General features: G+C 42.4%; 1 protein-coding gene across 1 annotated transcript in view; it reads right to left on the bottom strand.

Moving 5' to 3' along the window:
- The window catches only part of slc30a6 (solute carrier family 30 member 6), a 68,332-nt gene that overhangs the window by 48,145 nt on the left and 744 nt on the right, over positions 1 to 19,443 (bottom strand). Inside the window, exons 2-4 of the mRNA XM_069658517.1 lie at positions 19,374 to 19,420; positions 18,058 to 18,144; positions 9,087 to 9,171 (exon numbers count right to left, since the gene is read on the bottom strand). Of these exons, the coding sequence (XP_069514618.1) occupies positions 9,087 to 9,171; positions 18,058 to 18,144; positions 19,374 to 19,420 (219 nt within the window). The remainder of the gene's footprint in view (positions 1 to 9,086; positions 9,172 to 18,057; positions 18,145 to 19,373; positions 19,421 to 19,443) is intronic.

Below are 19,443 nucleotides of genomic sequence, written 5' to 3'. Positions count from 1 at the left end.
AAACACGCTCTGTCTGATCGGGACCTTAGAAAAGAATAGATGGTGAAAATCCAGAGTGGCTTTGGGACATATTTTTCAAGTGAAACATATTTGACAACAAATTAGGAAAAAGGGAAGGGCAAGTTTTTACAATATTCAAGTACTCGCAGTAAATTATCATACTCTATGAAGGAGGCCCTGGTTTGTCAGCACCGACTCACCGACACAAGCTTTAACTTTGCACTAAGGCTAAGTTCCTTAGCGGCTGCTCTGTGGTCGTTCTCTGTGCTATGTGTTGTGTGCTGGTCATCAGACCTGCCTGTCTGAAGGCCAGCAGTCTATAACTTGTAGTTCTGAGTGAAATTGTAAGTGATAGTTATGACACTGTAATAGAGTTACCCACGAGTCTGTAGGCATAGCTACCTTGTCTGCACTTTGCAAATCTACAAAAATCCTCTCCACATGGTTCTTTGCCTGCGATGGCAGCCTGTTATCTGGATAGACAAATGATATTAGCTCACAGAAGCCTCGAGCTCCTGCTAACTATACATCACGCAAATGTCATTTACTTTACCAAGATACTTTTAAAACTTAATCTTGTGCCAAAAAAAAACCTAGAGACACACACTGATCTGTGGAAATCCTGGTCTTCCCCTCAAAGCCCAACCATCACACGAAGACTTAAATGTACACAGACACACGCGGAGGCTGTGGAGATGGAGGACAGCCCGTCCATCTATCAGCTGGGAGGAGAAGACAGGAGGGGGGGTTCAGGTGGACGAGTGATGGGAGACAGAGTAGAGAGACGGGAGAGAGGGAGACAGGAGAGAGAGGTGAGTTAAGGTGAAAAGCAGCTGAGGGGTATGTGTGGGTTTAAGTGACACAGAGAGGTGGGCTGTCTGTGTGCTGGAGTGGAAAAAAAGGAAGCAGACAGACTGACGGAAAGACACGTCGATGCTTAAACTGCTACTGGGTGTGTGTGTGTGTGTGTGTGTGTGTGTGTGTGTGTGTGTGTGTGTGTGTGTGTGTGTAGGTGTGTGTGTGTGTGTGTGTGTGTGTGTGTGGTCAGGTAAGACAAAAAGCTGATGTCTTTACTTTGTCAAAGGGTTGAAAGCTGATCCAGTTGTCCACTGCACAATTTGATACGGGAGGACTAGCTTGACTACACACACACACACATACACACACACACAGAGACACACACACAGTTCTGTAGACTCATCATCAGCTTATGTTTCAGCTACAGTGCAACAACGACTCTGCTTAAACAGCATTAAACACACATGGACACAAAACCCAACGTTCATGTGCACAAACTAGAGTGAAAAAGAGGAGAGGCGCACAGATTAAATAAAATACACTGTATATTTAAAGTAGGATGGGTCATCAATTTTGAATATTTGAATAATCATTCATTCATTAAAAAATAAAATAAAAGTTCAGACGAGGATTATCTCATCTCAAAAATATATTTTTTCCATTATTTTACTGGCGCCTGGTTGTAATGCGGTACTACCACCAGACGGTGGTTGTAGCACGTCTAAAAGCTGTTGACTAACCGCCATTAAATAACAAGAGAAGAAGAGAGCATTAGCGCCAGGTGCCGGTAGAACAGGTACAGCGCTGCGGGATTCGGAACCAGAGAAAAATTCTTCTGCAGCCATCAAAGAGTTGTGTGATGTCATTTAGGTCAAGTGCAAACTTTACAGGTAAAACTAGCGTATAATAAGAGGCTGCTACATAAGGTGGGATTCACTGCCTCACCCAAGGACACTTCAACATGTAGTCTGAGGGAGCTGGGGATCGAACCACCAACCATCCGACTGAAAGACAGCCGACTGAACCTCTTAGCCACAGCCGCCTGTATTATATAGTGAAGATGCAAAGTGATTTATAGGAGTTTGTGCGGTACACACTTTGACATGAAAATAAAACCAACAGAGATGTGAAAGTATGTGTAAGTGTGTTTGCGCGCACGGGGTGGGTGGATCTTCGAATGATTGCCAAATAGTAGCCAGAAAATACCGAGTAGTATTTTTGCTTGACATGCCCATCCCTAATTTAAAGAGGAACTGAATGCAGTACAGTGTTGTGTGAATTTCCAAGAACCTAGGAAGCTCTCAAGGAAGTCATAATCCTATGTACTCTGCAAGCTGGGTTGGCAAAAGTGTTGATACTTTTTCTTAATACGATACAATCCTGATAATTGTATATTGGATAGTATCGAAAAGCTTTCACATAAACGATCACATGTTCAACCCAAAGCTTCCGCAAGCAAAGGAAAGAGAGAGCAGTAGTTGTCGAGCTACCTAGAGGAGAAGTGTGGAGAGCAAGAAGTGTTTTTGTAAACAAAGTGGTGACTCACAGAAATAAAAATTATTTTCTGATTGTTTCTCAGCAGTTACACTATAAAAGAACAAGTAAACCGGCTCACACCTTCTGCACAACCACGAGGGACTGGCAGGATTTAGGTAGTACGCATGTGTGGGACTGTTTGTGTAAAAGGTAAAGAACTTGCAAGCGGAGGCGGGCTTGTAAATCACGACATTAAGCGTACATGTATCAAAGCTAGTTAATAATAAATCAATGATTCTTCCCCATTTGTTGACAAACGATCACATTCATAGAATGGTTTATCAATGCCTTCTTTTTATAGTCACGCTAATCAATATATTTATACGGGCAAAGGATCAAATGACTATTATATAAGGGGTGTTGCTTTCAGTAATCTAACACACAGTGTAAATTAGCCCCACGTTATATTTGTACAGCACATTTACTGTTGGGCTTTGGGCGCTCTTAGCAATCCTGACATCAGTAGCAGGAGCAGGAGCAGGAGCAGGAGCAGGAGCAGGAGCAGGAGCAAGTAAAACGCTCTTTTATTCCAACTTAACACCTCCTGCCACAGTTAGAGACTAGCTGGTGAAAAATGCATTTAGCTTCTTAAAAGCCTGCTTTCTGTTTGCTGGATTACTAAATAAGCAACTTTTCCTGCACCGACTTATCCAGTATGAATAAGCCTTCAAAGCACATGTATTTGTATAAGAAAGAAAATGTTATGATTGGTCAATACACGCCCTGCTTCTTGTTCAAAGTAGGATTAGGTAGGGCCGGTCACACAGTCTTCCTACTTGTAAGACATTATTAGTTTAACACTAACCCGCATACTGCAATCTGTCCCATGATCTCACTAACATACACACTAACACACACACACACACACACACACAGGGCCGGACGTCAAGACCAGCAGGTCTGCATAAGCTGCACGCTGATTATCTCTTTCAGCATCTTCAGAGGTCGACTAAGGGTTAACCGTCTCAGCGACAGCAAGGCATGTATGGAGTCCATACCGCTGTGTGTGCGTGTGTGTGTGTGTGTGTGTGTGTGTTTGCAAACATGCTGACAGCCAAGAAGAGAACATGGGAACAGATTGCTGTGTGTGTGTGTGTATGGTATAGTGTGTGCATTAACTCGTCTGTTAAGCCGTTAGCCATGATCTAATGGGGGCACAGCAGAGTGTGTGTGTGTGTGTGTGTGTGTGTGTGTGTGTGTGTGTGTGTGTGTGTGTGTGTGTGTGTGTGTGTGTGTGTGTGTCTCTTCGCATGAGTTCCCACAGCATGAGCAGGAACATGTACAGTATGTATATATGAGTCTTTGTCCGCTTCTGTGTGGCCGTTGGTCTGGAACCTAGTGTAACTGAAAAGCGGGGGTCACAGGGACATACATGTGTACGTGTGTGTCTTTGTGTGTGTGTGCGTGTGTGTGGGGTTGGGGGGGGGGTGCAGACTTTTATATAGGTTATTGTTCAATTAATCTAACGGCAGAAATAAATCATAGGCGTCTGATGTACGCATCATTCTGAACACACAACTGACCGACCTGCATGGGAGACAATAAAACAACAAAACTCTGTCTGGATCTAAACAGCACTGACATTGCACGAACCTGTCGCCTGCAGTGTCACAAAGAAAGACCCCATCTCTGCTAAATGGGTCAAACTTTATCTAAAAGATGAAAGTTTTTAACCAAGACTATTGTTCATATGGAGCCTCTCTCAAACTGGACCCTACCCACTCACCTACTCCCTCACAGGTTGTAACAGCTGAATGAAGCACTGTGATTCAGGACAAGCTTCTCTCTCTCCAGCAGAAACAGGAACTGTTCTTATCGCAGCACTATCAGGATTCGAGATAGACCGATATGGCTTTTTCAGGGCCGATACCGATCATTAGTAGTCAAGCAGGCCGATAACCGATATTTGGAGCCGATATTCATTTGCAGTTAAAGTTAAAATATTGGCGTCAAAATTTTGAATAATACAAACTCCAACACTTAACTTTGTTTAAATGCCTTTAAGCATATGTTTATTAAACAAACAAACAAAAAGCGCAGGGAGTTCCCAGGGTCAGCAGCATCTCTTATAAAGTTAACTGAAAATTTTAATAAATAAATAAATAACTTCCTGAAGTTTTATTAAGTAAATAAAACAAAGAAATGAACTCTTATCGGCCGTCAGGTTTATATAAAAAAAAAAAAGGCCGATGCCGATATGCGTCAAAATGCCGAATATCGGCGCCGATAATCAGTCTATCCCTAATCAGGATACATAAGATATAGTGAGGGGCAGTGGGGTGGCAGACTCTTTACATTCACTCCAGTGGCCTCATATGGAGGGATAAAAAAGACTCCAAAGCCAATTTAGTAAAATTTATTTTTACTCAAAATCTATTTTTTGTTTTATAAGCTTCATGGTTTGTGCATCAGTCCCTGAAATACACATACAATTCGCAAGTTTGCCAACTCTGTTTGACCTCCCTCCATCACGACAACGTAAAACTAAAATCTAAACTACAAACAGGGTTGAATAACGTTAGACTGGGTAGTGTTGACTATAATGGTGCAGACACTTTAAGCAGATGTACAGCTTTTGGTCCATATGCGTTCATGTACAGAGCACATTTGTGTGAGGTATAGAAATATAAACACACAGCAGCACGTATAAATGTGTGTGTTGCCTTTGACTAATGAGGTGGAAGACAAACACTGAGAGCTCTACATCATGAAGGCTCACAAACAGCTGAGGGCATGAAGAGATCTCATTGGCCCTGACAAGTGACACACACACACACAAACACACAAACAGCAATAATGTAGTGATGGAAAAACACAGACCGTGTTCATACTCTCAGTTTCAGTGTGAGGTATCGACGGCTGAGAGGGAATGAGAATAATGAACCTCAGTTCAAGTCTGTTTATGTGTCATCAATATGTGTCATGATAAACATACACTTTAACAGTGGTATATAATATGTATTACCTAGGGATGCACGATATTATTGGCACGTTATCAGTATCGGCCGATATTGGCTTAAAAATGAACTATCGGATATCGGCCAACACGCCGATATCCGCCGATATAATTAACCGATAAAATAATGGGCTGCTGCATACTTGATTAAATGCCCGACCTCGGTGCAATGTCCCCGGCGCGAAGCAGACTTGCGCTGCGCGGCGCAGCGTGATGACGTCACGTGTGTCGACCTGCATGAGAGAGTTAGAAGCCAAAATGTCAAAAGTTTTTCAAAGTGTCCGAAATAGATCGCAAAACTGCTATTTGCAATGACTGCTCAGCTTCGGTGATGCGAGGAGGAGCCAAGGCAAAGTCTTTCAACACTACAAACTTGATTAACCTTCTCAAGACCCGTCACCCCGACCGTTGTAACAAATGTGATAAGAGTATCACCATTATACTGTACGCTAATTCCAATACAGAAGAGAGTTGATGATCTCTGCAATTAGGTGTGCGGGAAAAAAATATCGGTATCGGTAATCGGCTAAATGAGTTGTAAAATATCGGCATATCGGATATCGGCAAAAAATCCAATATCGTGCATCCCTAGTATTACCACAAACTATACAGTAGTAAACTAAGTTGGCCACTACCTCTACAGTTTTTTTAGCTTTGTTTCCCTAAAATTGTGCTGTAAAAATCTTTTGCTCATTTTGAAAAAAGTTTGCATCAACTGATTTGTGGAGGATGAACTGGTTAAACCTGAATGTGTAAAGCAACCTGTGCGTCCAGCTGTCAGATAAGTGTCCACAATGAAGGTACTTGAGTAAAGTAGCAGATGGTTTGAGTCTGAAGGTGTGCGAGCTGCAGTGTTTGCAGATCCTGTGAGTGGAGAAGACTCTACATGAGGAGGAATCTAACTGACAGTATTGAGACCGGGCCGCTGTCTGCTCCTGTTCTTCTCATCGGAGCCTAGTATTGACGAGGGTGTCGCCTTCCTCCGTGTGTTCGATACCTCCGTCCTCAGCTTCCTGTCTGCGCGACACCCGACGCCACCGCTGTGTGTGTGTGTGTGTGTGAGGCTTATGCTGCAGTATTTGCAGGCAGAGCGGGTGAGCAGGGATAAGGTTGCATGTTGCTCTTTTCATTGCAGCATTTTCCTGACTGATGGAATCCCTGAGAGGATTTAATGTTGGTGGCAGACACGAGCCTCGCTGACCATAAACACTGCGTCTTACTGCACAGCTGTCTTACTGCTTTGGAGGAGAGGGCTAAACACACCCTAAATCACTACTGATCCTACACTGACCTATCCATCCACACGTTTACATGTGAGCTAACATACATGGCTATTGTAGGAAAAGTGTTAAAGCTGGACAGCGGTACACGGTCAAACAAAACAACGACTAGGCAAAGAGCGTAGTGAACTAACTGCAACTGACTGTCTTGCCCAAAGACGCTTCGACATGTAGTACTGTATCAGTCAGGCATCGAACCGTAAACCTTCCAATCAAGAGACGACCAACTCTACTAATGAGCCACAGACGCCCCTAATTTTTACTTTACAGTCCTTCTTTTACATCCTCTTTAACCTCAACATCTGCACAGCATGCAAGCACTGCTCCCTGTATGATGCTTTGGATGTGTGTGTGTGTGTGTGTGTGTGTGTGTGTGTGTGCCTCCTCAATAAAAGCTTGTCACACTGCCCAGAGAGAAGCCAGTGGACAGCTCAGCTGAAGCAGAGAAATGGTTTTAAGTGCTTCTGCTGTGCTCAAACAGTCCTCTAGATACCACAAACACTCTTACAGTTCACACCAACACTGAGATTTAGGAAGCTGCTGACAACTAATGTTTCATGCATGTATTCAAAATCTTTAAACCCCAACTCTCAGTACTTCAGGATCCCAGGGCGGAAGGGAATTTCCTGAAGCAGATGAATGAGTCATAAACTGCAGCAATGGGGGCTCAATGAGGGGCTTTATGTGGTCACAGATCTGTCATCGGACTTAACTTTGTTTACATTTGTTCTGTAACTGTAAGATATTGTGGTGGTTGATCAATACAGGACATGTAAGAAGTGTATATTAACCAAGTGTTTTAGTTTTCATGGAACGAGCACAAAACATTCACTGTAATGGATGAGTGTGGATTGTTACTAATTTTATTTCGTACTATTTCTTTAACACAGTTAGGGCCTGTGTCCACTAACGGCGCTATATGCTCTGGCAGCGCCTGTTTTCTATACAAAAACAATTCAGTGTTTTTCGCGATCAGCGTCCTCAGCGCAAGAACGCCCTCTGTGTCAGCTGTTTTTTGTTGCGGCGCTTTCAGTTGAAAACAACTTTTGGAACACCGCCACGCTCGTCAATGTCACATCTCCCTCACAGACCAAACAAAATCAAGAAGGGGCGGGACTTCAGATATCAACTTTGTCAACAACAATGGCGAATGAGGAGCTTATCTTTTCGTTTTTTCGAGGGTACAATTTCCAGGTCTAGAGCTGCTGCTAATGGCAGGACACGATTCCTTTACGTTGTCTTTGTTTTCTTTATAAAATGTCCTTGAATAAAAGCAAACATTAAGCATACAGAGCGATTATACAGACTTAACGGTCCCTACCAAGGGGAGCGTAATGAAGGTTGTGGGCAGTGCAAAAAGTGCCGTTAGTGGACACAGGCCCTTACAACAGTGTTACCATAATCATTAGCAATAAGAAAAGTATTGTGCAGATGTGTGTGTGTGGCGCATGCAGGGGGCGGTGGACTCTCCAGTTCCCACATTTGCAATTTGAAAGAGCTTGTTGCAAAAAATAATTATATTGGTTTTGAATATGACACAACCAGCAGGCAAAAGGACCTTAATGACTTACACAACTCTGCTATTAAATAATCAGCCTGCACAACTGCATAGAGAGATATTGTTATAGTACTCAAATATGATTTGTGAATTGACGTTGGTTTTCAGCACCGCTCGATTGGAACCACTAAAGATGGTTTAATCGCTGTTAGTCACTGTCCAGTTATGGCCCGGCTCAGAAGAAAAGGAGGAGGGTCTGAGTATACAGCTATCCTTCATTTTCTCTACTAGATAAGTTAGTCTAAACATTTGATTTCCCACACAGAGTTTAAGATAATTATCACTTTTAGAAATGACAAAAATATTGATCGTTGTAAATCCTAAATACCCTTTGCACACATTAAAGCTGTTTGCACGATGGTGGACGCGGCCGCGCTCCGCTGTAGCTCTAAAAAAAAAATAACATGGTGACAATGTGACAAATGTGTTCTCTGTGTTGTAGCACCAGAGGGTAAAAACAGACGCTGTGAACGATTCTGTTTCTTCAACATGCCCTTTCAAGTGCCATATTTTGACTGAGGTGACCCCCCCCATCACGCACACATAAGCTGTGTACAGACACACAGCACAGGCAGTAGTAGCAGGATCCGTCTGAACCCCTCTGGTGAGACGACCCTGCTAACACACTTTAAAAGACTTGTTCACAGTGTGTGCTTGCAGCTGCACACGCACACGCTCCTGTGTGCATGTGTGTAAGACTGTGGAACTGTCAATCAGAGTTTGCTGTGTGTAGACAGGTATCTCCGCCTGTTAGTGTCTGTGTCCATGTCTCAAAGTGTGTTTTTTTTCCTGTGTGTGTTTCTGTCAACCTGTGTTCATCCGTGTGTGTGTGTGTGTGTGTGTGTGTGTGTGTGTGTGTGAGCGAGCGAGAGAGTCCGTTTGTATGTGACTATCTGCATCTCCTCTGTCAGTGTGTTTCTTTCATGTGTGTGGAGAGTGTGTGTGTTTGTGTGCTCACCCATGCTGTTGGTGGAGCTGCACCACATCAGCAGACAGCCGGTGCACAGCAGGTTGAGAGCCCCGAACAGCAGGATCCTCCACGACTGAAAACAACAACAAACAAACAAAATAAAAGTTTAAGACAAAAATCAAAAGTATCAGAGTGGCTCAACCTCTGGGTCCGGGCCCAACCAGGGTTACTTATTATGCACAAGGGGGGATGGGATTAACAATTATTTTGTACTTACTGAAAAACTAAATCATGTCATATTCAAGTGCCAACAGCTGAATACATTTCATACAGTTGGTCAAACAAAAAGTTTATTACCAGTCAATAGTGTCCACTAAGATACTGTATACTGTAAGGTATATATATATATATAAGGGTATGTCACCCTTTGTATTTAAATAAAAATTTAATTTAGAAGATTCGTCTGGTCTGAATCAAACAACCAATCAGAATTAGCTTTCCACGTAACTACCCAATCACAGCGTCTCCGTACAAACTAGCGTCATCCAGCTTCGACGTGACTTGTGTCAGCAGCGTGCAAGCAGAGGTTGTGTCAGTCAGGAGCTATGGCAACTTGCGGTGAATTTCCTGTACCTCCTTTGCCGACAGCATCTACTGCTAGAGAGAACGTCAGCAACAACTGCAGACGTTTACCTAACTTGTATGGACAGAGATAAACTTGTGAAAGATGCTTTACTTCCATAACCATAGCAGAGATTTAGATAACTGGACCTGAGAAATGAGAACGAATCATTGACTGTCACTCCAATCATTCTCTGGATCAAGCCCCTGAAGTGTGAAATATTTCTGCTTTTCTCTGTTTTACATCCCTGTCAACGGAATATCTTTAAACAATAGAGCTTCGACTATTAGTCGATAAATCATATTGAGAGAAAGGACCATTTGCTGATTGAACAATGTGTAGATTTGTTGCTTTTCTCTTTGGGTTTTGGACTGTTGTTTGGACAAAAGAAGGGATTTGATTAGCATTTTTTACATGTTATAGTCTAAACCATAATGCAATAATTGGAAAATAACCAGCAGATTAAAAGCTAATGAAAATAATCTTTAGTTGCAGCACGATTGAACAAAACACTGGAACACTGCACTTAGTGTCAGAAATTCTGCATTTCTTTGTTTGACATTTTATTGATCAAATGATCAACTCCTGCATGAGCCAAGCTCTGAAAATATTATTTCCTTGACTTCCCATCATGCATATCAAAGCATCACACTCCCCTCTTCCTGTTTTTGATTGATGGTTCAAGTCCAATTTGTCCACAAACTCAGACAGCAGTGATCGCACACAGCTCCTGCAGCGCCACAGGAGATATTATACCACTGTGCTTACAGGCTGAGCTCTCCTGAACAGGGTTCCCCCGTCTGTCAGCTTCCTCTGGCAGGTGACCAGCCACCTTGTTAGCTCAATCCAAACCTACAAACCGACTGGGAGCTACTGATGAACAGTGAGTTAGCTGCCCTGTGGTCGACTGCTGCGTCAGGGCTTTGTGTGAATTCTCATGTGCGGCCGAACATGTTCGCTACAGTCTGAATCACAGAGTTGTCAGTTCAGAGGAAGGTCGCTTTCCGAGGACGTGACATTCTAAGCTATATTCTAAAATATCTATCAAAACAATAAAATAAATTCCATACTGTCTAATGTGTGCCTCTCAAAATAACCCATGAGCCTATACCTATTAAATATGTAAAACAAAGGTTGTATCTAGATTTATAAATCCCAGATTTAAAGGGCCAGTTCGCCAATGTTCAACGTCAGTCCTATCATGCTGTTATTGGGAGCTAATGCCATTATGGCAGGAAAAAAAATACAATTTGGCTCTGTGCCTTTGGAGGACGCTATCCGCTTCTCCAATGAACCATGGAAAACCTCCACCAGACTACGTAAAATGCATCACCTGGCGGAGGCCAGGGAGCTCGCTAAACTACACTTCCTCAATCTAGGACGCCGCCTCTGATGTCATGTCTCATTCAAAATGGTCAGGTTTGAAATGTAGACTAAAGACCTGAAGATTTTTTAGACGATCCACAGGTATATTCTTGTCGTATTTCAGATTCTGTACCGCTCTGACTCATTGCCTGCAGAGAAACAGTAGTATTTCACTCTAGTATCTCTCGCTGGGCCGTTCCTTTCAGAGGGAGGGGCGCAATGCACGCTGGGTGTTGTAGGAATGTAGAATGGGCGAAACCACGAGCTGTTTGTACAACTTTCTCCACAGCTATGGCGCCAATTTCAAATATGATTGCTTCTATCGATGACAGAGAACACCAGCTTTGACTGACAGTGGCTTTTTCCAGGGGCCAATTTCTCTTTTAACGCACCACATGCTGAGTGACCCAAAGTCAACATATTAGCATTCAGGTCAACAGATGCATGATGGGTCTGGCTAAATGTAATCTCTATATGAAGAAATCTGCACATGAATACAGAATCTGTAAGTGGGGAACAAGTTTTTGGATTTGGAAGTTTTGTGGTTTCCGTTTGAGAACAAGTAGTTCTGCACATTTGGTACACTTTGTATAAAGGAAAACATTCAATGCGGAGAGCAAAAGAGGCTGAATGCATTGGCTGTCAAGTAATCCCAGAACCCGTCAGCTATAACAAGAAGATAATTTAGCTCTTCTTAATCTATATAAAAACAATCTGGTCGCAGACGTCTTCTCACAACTTCAACTCAACTTCAGTTCTCAGATCTCAAGTTGCTGGTCGGACTGTAGTGCATGGCTAAATCATTGTGTGACAGTGACTGATGGTTTCTGAGATTGGGGTAAAATGCTAATGCTAATTTTGTACAAAATGTGCCAGCTTTCCATTTGATACGCTCACAGGCTGTAACTGATTTGGTTTTTAAATTGGTCACTGACAGTATTTATGCACTGACTGTGTGCTATTCTGATGTTGACTGTATTGACAGTGTTGGCAAGCATTTGCTTTACATATTTATGCATGTTGCCACGAGTGACCATATCCTATTTTTCTTTTGTATAATTGCACGGCTGATTGGGCTGCTAATAAAGCTATCCGAAGAAGTTGTTGCATATTTAAAGGTGATGGAGATGTTGTTGTCCGTCTAGAGACAGAATTTTGTTTGGACATAATGTCAGCAAAGAACTTTTTCTAAATAGAGAAATTAGTAGAAAAGGGAAAAAAATCAGTCAAAAAAACAAGTAAAGTCCTGCACAAATCATTTATTTTCTGCAAGTTGGACGGTGTGTGGGAGTTTACTGCCAGTAGAATTTTGGTTAGCTTTGGGCAACCAAAACGTTTTGGTTGAAGTTAGGAGAAGCTTGTTTTCATGGCTTAAAGCAACAAACCCTGAGTGTATCAGGAAACTGTAAGTGAACTGTGGTTTCCAGTATTAAAGTCGACAATGAATGCCATCCTAAGAAGCTTTTAACATCGTCCTCAGTGTTTGAATAACGACCATGTGTCATGTGTCAGGTGTAAAACACATTCAATGATCAGTGCTGTTTTTTAACGTCGAGGACATTTGCAGAATTTTAATGAGGAAAAAATAAAACCATGAGTTTAAACCTGCCCTCTGAGCAGAAAGAGAGAGGGCGCTTGTGTGTGATTGAACAGAGACAAGAAAAGGAACAAGGGAACATGTACACACGTGTGTGTGTGTGTGTGTGTGTGTGTGTGTGTGTGTGTGTGTGTGTGTCCTGGCCTGTCAGTTCGTGTTGGAGTCATATGCTGTGTTGGGGAGCGCCGAGTGCTGTGAAATCTACAATTACTGTGGTGTGCTGTGTTATGACAGCACTGGGGCGTCTGGTGACAGCACTAGCCAGCGACAGGCATGGGAGACCCACGGTGTGTGTGTGTGTGCGCGTCCATGTGTGTGTGCATGCATGCGTGCACGTGTCTGTGTGTGCAAACAGAGAGACAGCACTTGGCCCCTAACATTCCCAGCCCCCCCTTCACGTACGCAGGGCGCCTGGAGGAGAGTGCACGTTGTAAAATCCTTGATGCTCTGCTGCCCTCGTCTGTCGGTCAGCGGCCTCGCCCGGCTGTCCGGCGGCGTCACTGTGAGCCAACATATTGAGGTTACATGTGACATCGAAGTGACAGAGCTGCAGCGCCCGTAGAGCGGCTCAGTCACCAGGTACTGTAATAAATAAGGGGCCTCTGCTGATGCCAGGCTGGATTACATCACTGCTGAGGGCCGTGCCATGCTGCAGCATCATCAGGCAGCGCCAAGCAAATGTGTGTCACGGTGCTGAGCAGAGGCGTGACTCATATTAGCCTCTGAAGAACAGAGGGACAGCAGGAAGGGGAGGTCAATTTCATTCAGACGGGCTGGGAGTGTGTGCGGGGGGGGGGATTTCTGGAACTTTTGGATCAAACTGAAACCTGCAGCGTGCCGTAGCCACATCCTGCCGGGGCTCCCTTCCAGCGGCAGTGAAAACACAAAAAAAACGTCCTCTCCCGTTCTTTGTCTGCTCAGATCAGAGCCGCCAGGACTCCGTGTCTCCAGGGCGGCTGTGTTCTCCTCTCAAAATAAACCTACTTATATAATGAATCGGGGCGGCGGTGGCAGCGGCGTGTTAACAGGGGACAACGGAGTTTTCTGAATCAGTTTCAGCAGCGGAAACGAGATGACGCCTGGTCCTCTCACTCTGCTGTCCTGCAGCCACATCTTTCCTCTGCCGACAGCCTGATGTCCCTGCTCCAGTTTCATCAGGACATTGTGTTACTGCAGGAGAGGCTGATTAACTCCAGCAGTATGAACATGTACTGTACAAGAGTCTAACTCTCTGTTAGAGTCTGAAAATATGTTTTACTGTCGATTCATTTGATAGATATAAAACCTTCTGTGACTTACTTCCACTTAAAACTTACCTAATATTTTATAAGACTGACTACATTTAAGTTGTATTTTAGAAAACGTTGACTATTTGTGAGTCTTTATAAAGAGGATCAGCATGGATTTTACACATTAAGTCCTCCTCATTCTGTGAAAAGCAGTTGTATAATATCTTTACTGGCTCTGGGGGAAGACAAGTCAATTCAAGCGGGGTCTAATGAAGGGAATCTTGAGTTGCATTGTGGGAGAAGTAGTTTTTAGTAGTTTCAGTTACACAAGGAATTTAAAAAATCAGGGTGCTTTTGCCTCAATTAATTTTTAAAGATCTTTCTTACAAGTTTTGGGAAAATCAATACTTAATGACTACGGTCTGCTGTTAAAGGAGCAATTCTCCCCTGGAAAAAGCCTCTGTCAGTCAAAGCTGGTTTTCTCTGATCAATAGATGCAACATTTGAAATTAGCGCCATAGCTGTGGAGAAAGTTGTACAAACAGCTCGTGGTTTCGCCCATTCTACATTCCTACAACACCCAGCATGCATTGTGCCCCTCCGTCTGAAAGGAACGGCCCAACGAGAGACGCTGGAGTTAAATACTACTGTTTCGCTGCAGGCGATGGCTCAGAGCGGTACAGAATCTAAAATACGACGAGAATATACCGGTGGATCGTCTAAAAAACTTTCAGGTCTGCAGTCTACATTTGAAACCTGATGATTTTGAACGAGAGGATATCAGAGGCGGGCTTCCTAGATTAGGAAGTGTAGTTTAGTGAGCCCCCTGGCCTCCACCAGATGGCGCATTTTACTTAGTCTGGCAGAGGTTTGTGGAGAAATAGATAGCGTCCCCCAAAGGCACAGAGTGAAATTGCATTCTTTCCTACCATAAAGGCATTAGCTCCCCGTAATAGCATGATAGGACTGAGGATGAAAATCGGCAAACTGGCCCTTTAAGAGCCCTGCATATCTTTAAGTAAAGTTAGCTCTATACACAAGTATTTACATCATTCAATATGTGATATCTGACTTTGACTATACCGTTCAAAAACACAACTTTATAACGACATGGATGAACTATTTTCTGTTTTTTTCCATATGATGTCCTCTGCCTGAACTTATTGTGATTCCCTGTGCTTCCTTACAGACAGGTTGCTTATTTGTTACTGTTAGCTAATTTGCTCAGTAAGCTTTGAGACTGGACAGTGAAGCACCAGAGGAGTTTTAGAGTTTATACCACACGTACCAAAGCTTTGGGAAGCTGAGAGGAGTTATTTAGACCGTAGGGGGCAACAGGTAATGCTGTTAGGGAGCAGCGCCAGAATCTGCATCAGAACTGCGCTCAGCCTCCCTGTGTATACAGCAGGACAAAGGCAGACAGGACAGTTTGACGGCAGGGAATACAATGCAAAGTTAAAAGAGGCATAAAGAAGGAGGCCAGGCATCAATCACTGCGGGATGAGGAAGCTACAGAGCGCTAAACCAACAGGACATCCATCTCCGTACTGTAAAATCATCCACCTAAACTTCTGTTAGATTAAGTGCAGGTTTGCTTGAACGGCAGTCTGTATGCAATGGTAATCGATGATGCAGACGCTTGTCAGATCATAAGTTTGGGCTGTTTTGCCTGACGCAGCCTCCTCAATGGTTTCAAAATGTTAACATTTAAAGAAAACAGATTTCAGCACAAAATCTCTTCCATCAGCCACCCTGGTGTAAAATAAACTGCTTTATCAGCCTGTAAAAACTCCTGTATCAGTCAAACTGTACCTGAAATTAAATAGGTTATATTTCCCAACACAAACAATAACAGGAAACATGAGCCGAGGACGATGAGGTGCTGAGGAAGAACATCTCAACTTTCGCCCGTTTGAACTATGTTTGGCCCCTAAGCCGTGTACGACACCGTGTAATCCAATCCAAGGCTCTTTGGAGAAGCAGGACCCCCTGCCAGCATTAGGTCAAAGTGGATTATAGTACAATAACGCTGATACACACACACACGTGCGCGCGCACAAACACACACACAATCATGTTTAAGATCCTTTCAGGTTTGTTATCAGCAGGATTCAGTAACATTTTTCGCTTTGACTGTACATCTGTCCCTGTTTTGATGTGACCACAGTGTTCTAATACTTGATACTTGTCTTTAAATGTATCTTAAGAAAAAAAACTCAAATTATTTGGACTAAACATGTTTTTTAAAGTGGGAAAACTAGGACAAACTCTGTTGTTGTTTAGTGCTGTTGCTGAAGTGGAATATTTAATGTATGTTTATCAGGAAGATCACAGCCTGCAGTAAGACAAGTTCCTTTGCTGGCATTTAAATCAGCAGTACAGCTGGAAAAGTGGGAAAACAATCCCCCCCACCAAATGCAAAACAAGCACGCTCAACATGCTCAACTTTACAAATGGACTGTGATATTTCCTCTTTATGCGTGTTGGAAGACAAAAAGGCCCCCCAGTGCAACTGCGGGGGTCAAACTTTCTAATTCAACCGACTAAAGGTTTTCTCTGAATGCCTCAAAGATGTACAGATAGTTCTGGTAAAGATAGTTTTGTGCATTAAGTATATGTTGTGCTCAAGACCACCAAAACTGAGAGTCGTGACCAAGACCAGATTGCTTCAAGACCAAGACAAGGCTTCGATGGATTAAGATCGAGTCAAGACCATGAAAAAGAAGATCGAAATTCCCCCAAAAAAACCTACATTCACTTACTTCATTGCCACATACAGTATTAGGGGCGGAACAAAATATCAATAAGGCAACATATCGTCGTCCTGACTCGCGCAATATAATTATCAATAGGCTGGGGCCAAATATTGACATTTTAATCTACAAATATACGGCACTCTAAACAGATTTCCCTGCCATTTTGGCTGCGGTGGTGCTTATGACATAAATGAGGAGAACATGAACAGGAATTAATTGACTGAAGAAAAAGTTGGCAGCAGGATAAAAGAAGAAAACATTAGTGTCAAGCTCTGTGAAACTGACACCAGATTGAAATGAATAATACATTAATCCTGCTTGTCACCTTTGTAGGCATTTTGTATTCAGTTAATCAGATATGGTGATGTATCATAACATGATCGTCTTGCAGTATATGAATTATCACAGAAACATTTATCACAGTGTCCTGATATTCTATCGTGGGCCACGTTTCATGAGTTACCCTGCAATTTCCACCCCTGTACAATATGTGTGAATTAACAAATGTACCATGAGAATTGTCTTGATAAAAAAAAAACGTTTTTGTTTTCTGAGCAAACGCATACAAATAAATACGAACAAACGCTATCTGAAATCATCCTAAAAATCATTTAGAAACACTCCTTTTTCCAGGTTTCTGTCCACCTACACCTGTTAATTGTCTTACTGTATAAATGACATAAGATCATCCATAGAGTTAAGGAACTTGCACAGAAAGGGGTGGATGACAATGAGTCCTCTTTGTTTGATACTGGAAAAAGTCTGAGTGAAAATATTCATGTCTAAGTTCAGATGTTCAAAAAGTTTTCTTAAAACCAATCTGGACACCAAGAACAACCTCCAATAAAACAACACAGTCCCTACGTTTTTTTTTACATCAGGCCCTGATTATGCCATTGACAGAAATGTCTTACTTTTAGGAAAACAAGGGAGCAGAAATGCTTTTAAAATATGATTTCTATACGATACAATTTCCACGCTCAGTTGTGAAGGACGTAGGATCACTACAGGAGAAGCATCCTGAGCAGATACATGGAAAACTATGTAGAAACTAAGGTGGCAGTTTTAAGCTACACATTATGACAGGTCATCCAAAGTGGACCAGCTTTCAGCTCGTGGCTGATGGTATTTTACTCTGCTGCTTTCACTGGAACATGGTGACCTGCTCGGCAAACAGGATTACTGCTAGGTGTTTGGGTTTGGCTGGGTATGAGACACAGAATCCGAACAGCTTAAAGCAAAATGGGATTATAAAGGGAGGATTCTCTAGATGCTAACTACTCAGTGAAACTCAGTGGTTTGGATGATGTGGACCAGGAAGATTTAGTTTGTTGATGATGAAAAATATTGAGCCAAAATCTACCAGAGATGACACAAACATTACATATTGATTTTTAAGGCTGAAACATGTGAACATTTTAAGGCTGCATTTCATCGCACATACACTTACCCGTCTATCTGAAGAGACCAGCCTGAACTCCTGCACAAGTTTCCCAAAGATGGATCTGTGCGTCCTCCTGAATGGATGGATGGTTCCCTGCAAATTAAAACATATCAATAATAATTATCACAACTTACTTGAGCTTATTTTGATGAGGGTTTGCAGGATAAAAAAATGGAGACTCAAATTATTCAGTAAAGGTTGCTTAGAATTAAATCAAGATTAATTTGAGAACAGTCAAGTCCATCAGGACTGTGACAGTAAAGCAGAGTTAGGGGCAAAGTGTGACCTACACTGACACCAAGTGGTGAGTCAGTGTATCACAACTAAATATGATCCTGCAGAGGACCTTTCTGCAAAACTGTGACTGAAACAGGAAGTTGTGGATGACGAAGCTAACAGGGAAAAACACAAACAACAATCCAAGATATCTGCAGGTGATGATCATCTCAAAACTGAGTCACCTTACATTAGACAGACGATTTTTTGTCCAGTACAGCGGTTAATGATGTCCCTAATTGTTTAAAGTAAAGACATTCCAATCAATTAGCAATCAATCTCTTTCAAACCCCAGTCAGAAAGTTACACAACTTCAAACTGTCAAATCAAATGCAACACACTGCAATCTATTTACTTTCGTCATTTCCCCTATTTTCTGTAGAATATAGGCCTAGATGATACGAAGATGATAACAGTTAGAAGCTAAGAGACAAAGAAGTTAGCTAATTCAGGGACAGTAAAGGAAGATAATTATTGTTTAGAGAGCAATGTTGCTGCCCAACTCTAGCAACTGTAGGCGTGTCACACCTGGTAGCGCCTCTTTTGCTCCCGGTAAACAAACATGCTAATTAAAAAATCACACGTGGGCAGCAATATACCAGTGTTATTTTGGTCAACTGAATAAGCAAAGCTGGCAAATTGACGGGCCTTCTTTATGGTTTAATGGCCATACCTCTGTTTAAAAAGGGTTACGAACTTCTGTCAACAAATTATAAAGTTTTGTCAGACTTTACTAAAAGCTACATTCAGATTCTTACTTGCTACTACTATCTAAACTGTCCTAACTGTTGCTAAAGAAAATGCATGCCATGAGTCAAAGTGTAAGACCATTCTTACAACCTGTTCTAACAAAATTTCCACCTACCATTAATACTGAAAATCACTGAAACAGCACAATAGTCTAGTCTGTAGTAAGCCCTCTTAAGTTTAAGTCCTGTTTGAGGTTGCTTTTTAAGGACTAATTAATTGCAAATAAATACTAATAAAAGTGATTTGAGTACTCTCCTCGAACCCATGTAATTGATAAAACCAACAGAGACACTCACCAAGACATAGGTGTCATGTTCATGCTTCTTCCTGTGCAAGTGGACATCTGTGGAAGAAAACAGGTACCAC

Source organism: Semicossyphus pulcher, unplaced genomic scaffold (genome assembly GCF_022749685.1).
Source record: "Semicossyphus pulcher isolate SPU_LCO1_2020_fin unplaced genomic scaffold, fSemPul1.0.p SCAF_12, whole genome shotgun sequence".
Taxonomy (NCBI): domain Eukaryota; kingdom Metazoa; phylum Chordata; class Actinopteri; order Labriformes; family Labridae; genus Semicossyphus; species Semicossyphus pulcher.
The sequence above is the reverse complement of the archived record's forward strand: the minus strand, read 5'-3'. Positions and strand labels throughout refer to the sequence as shown.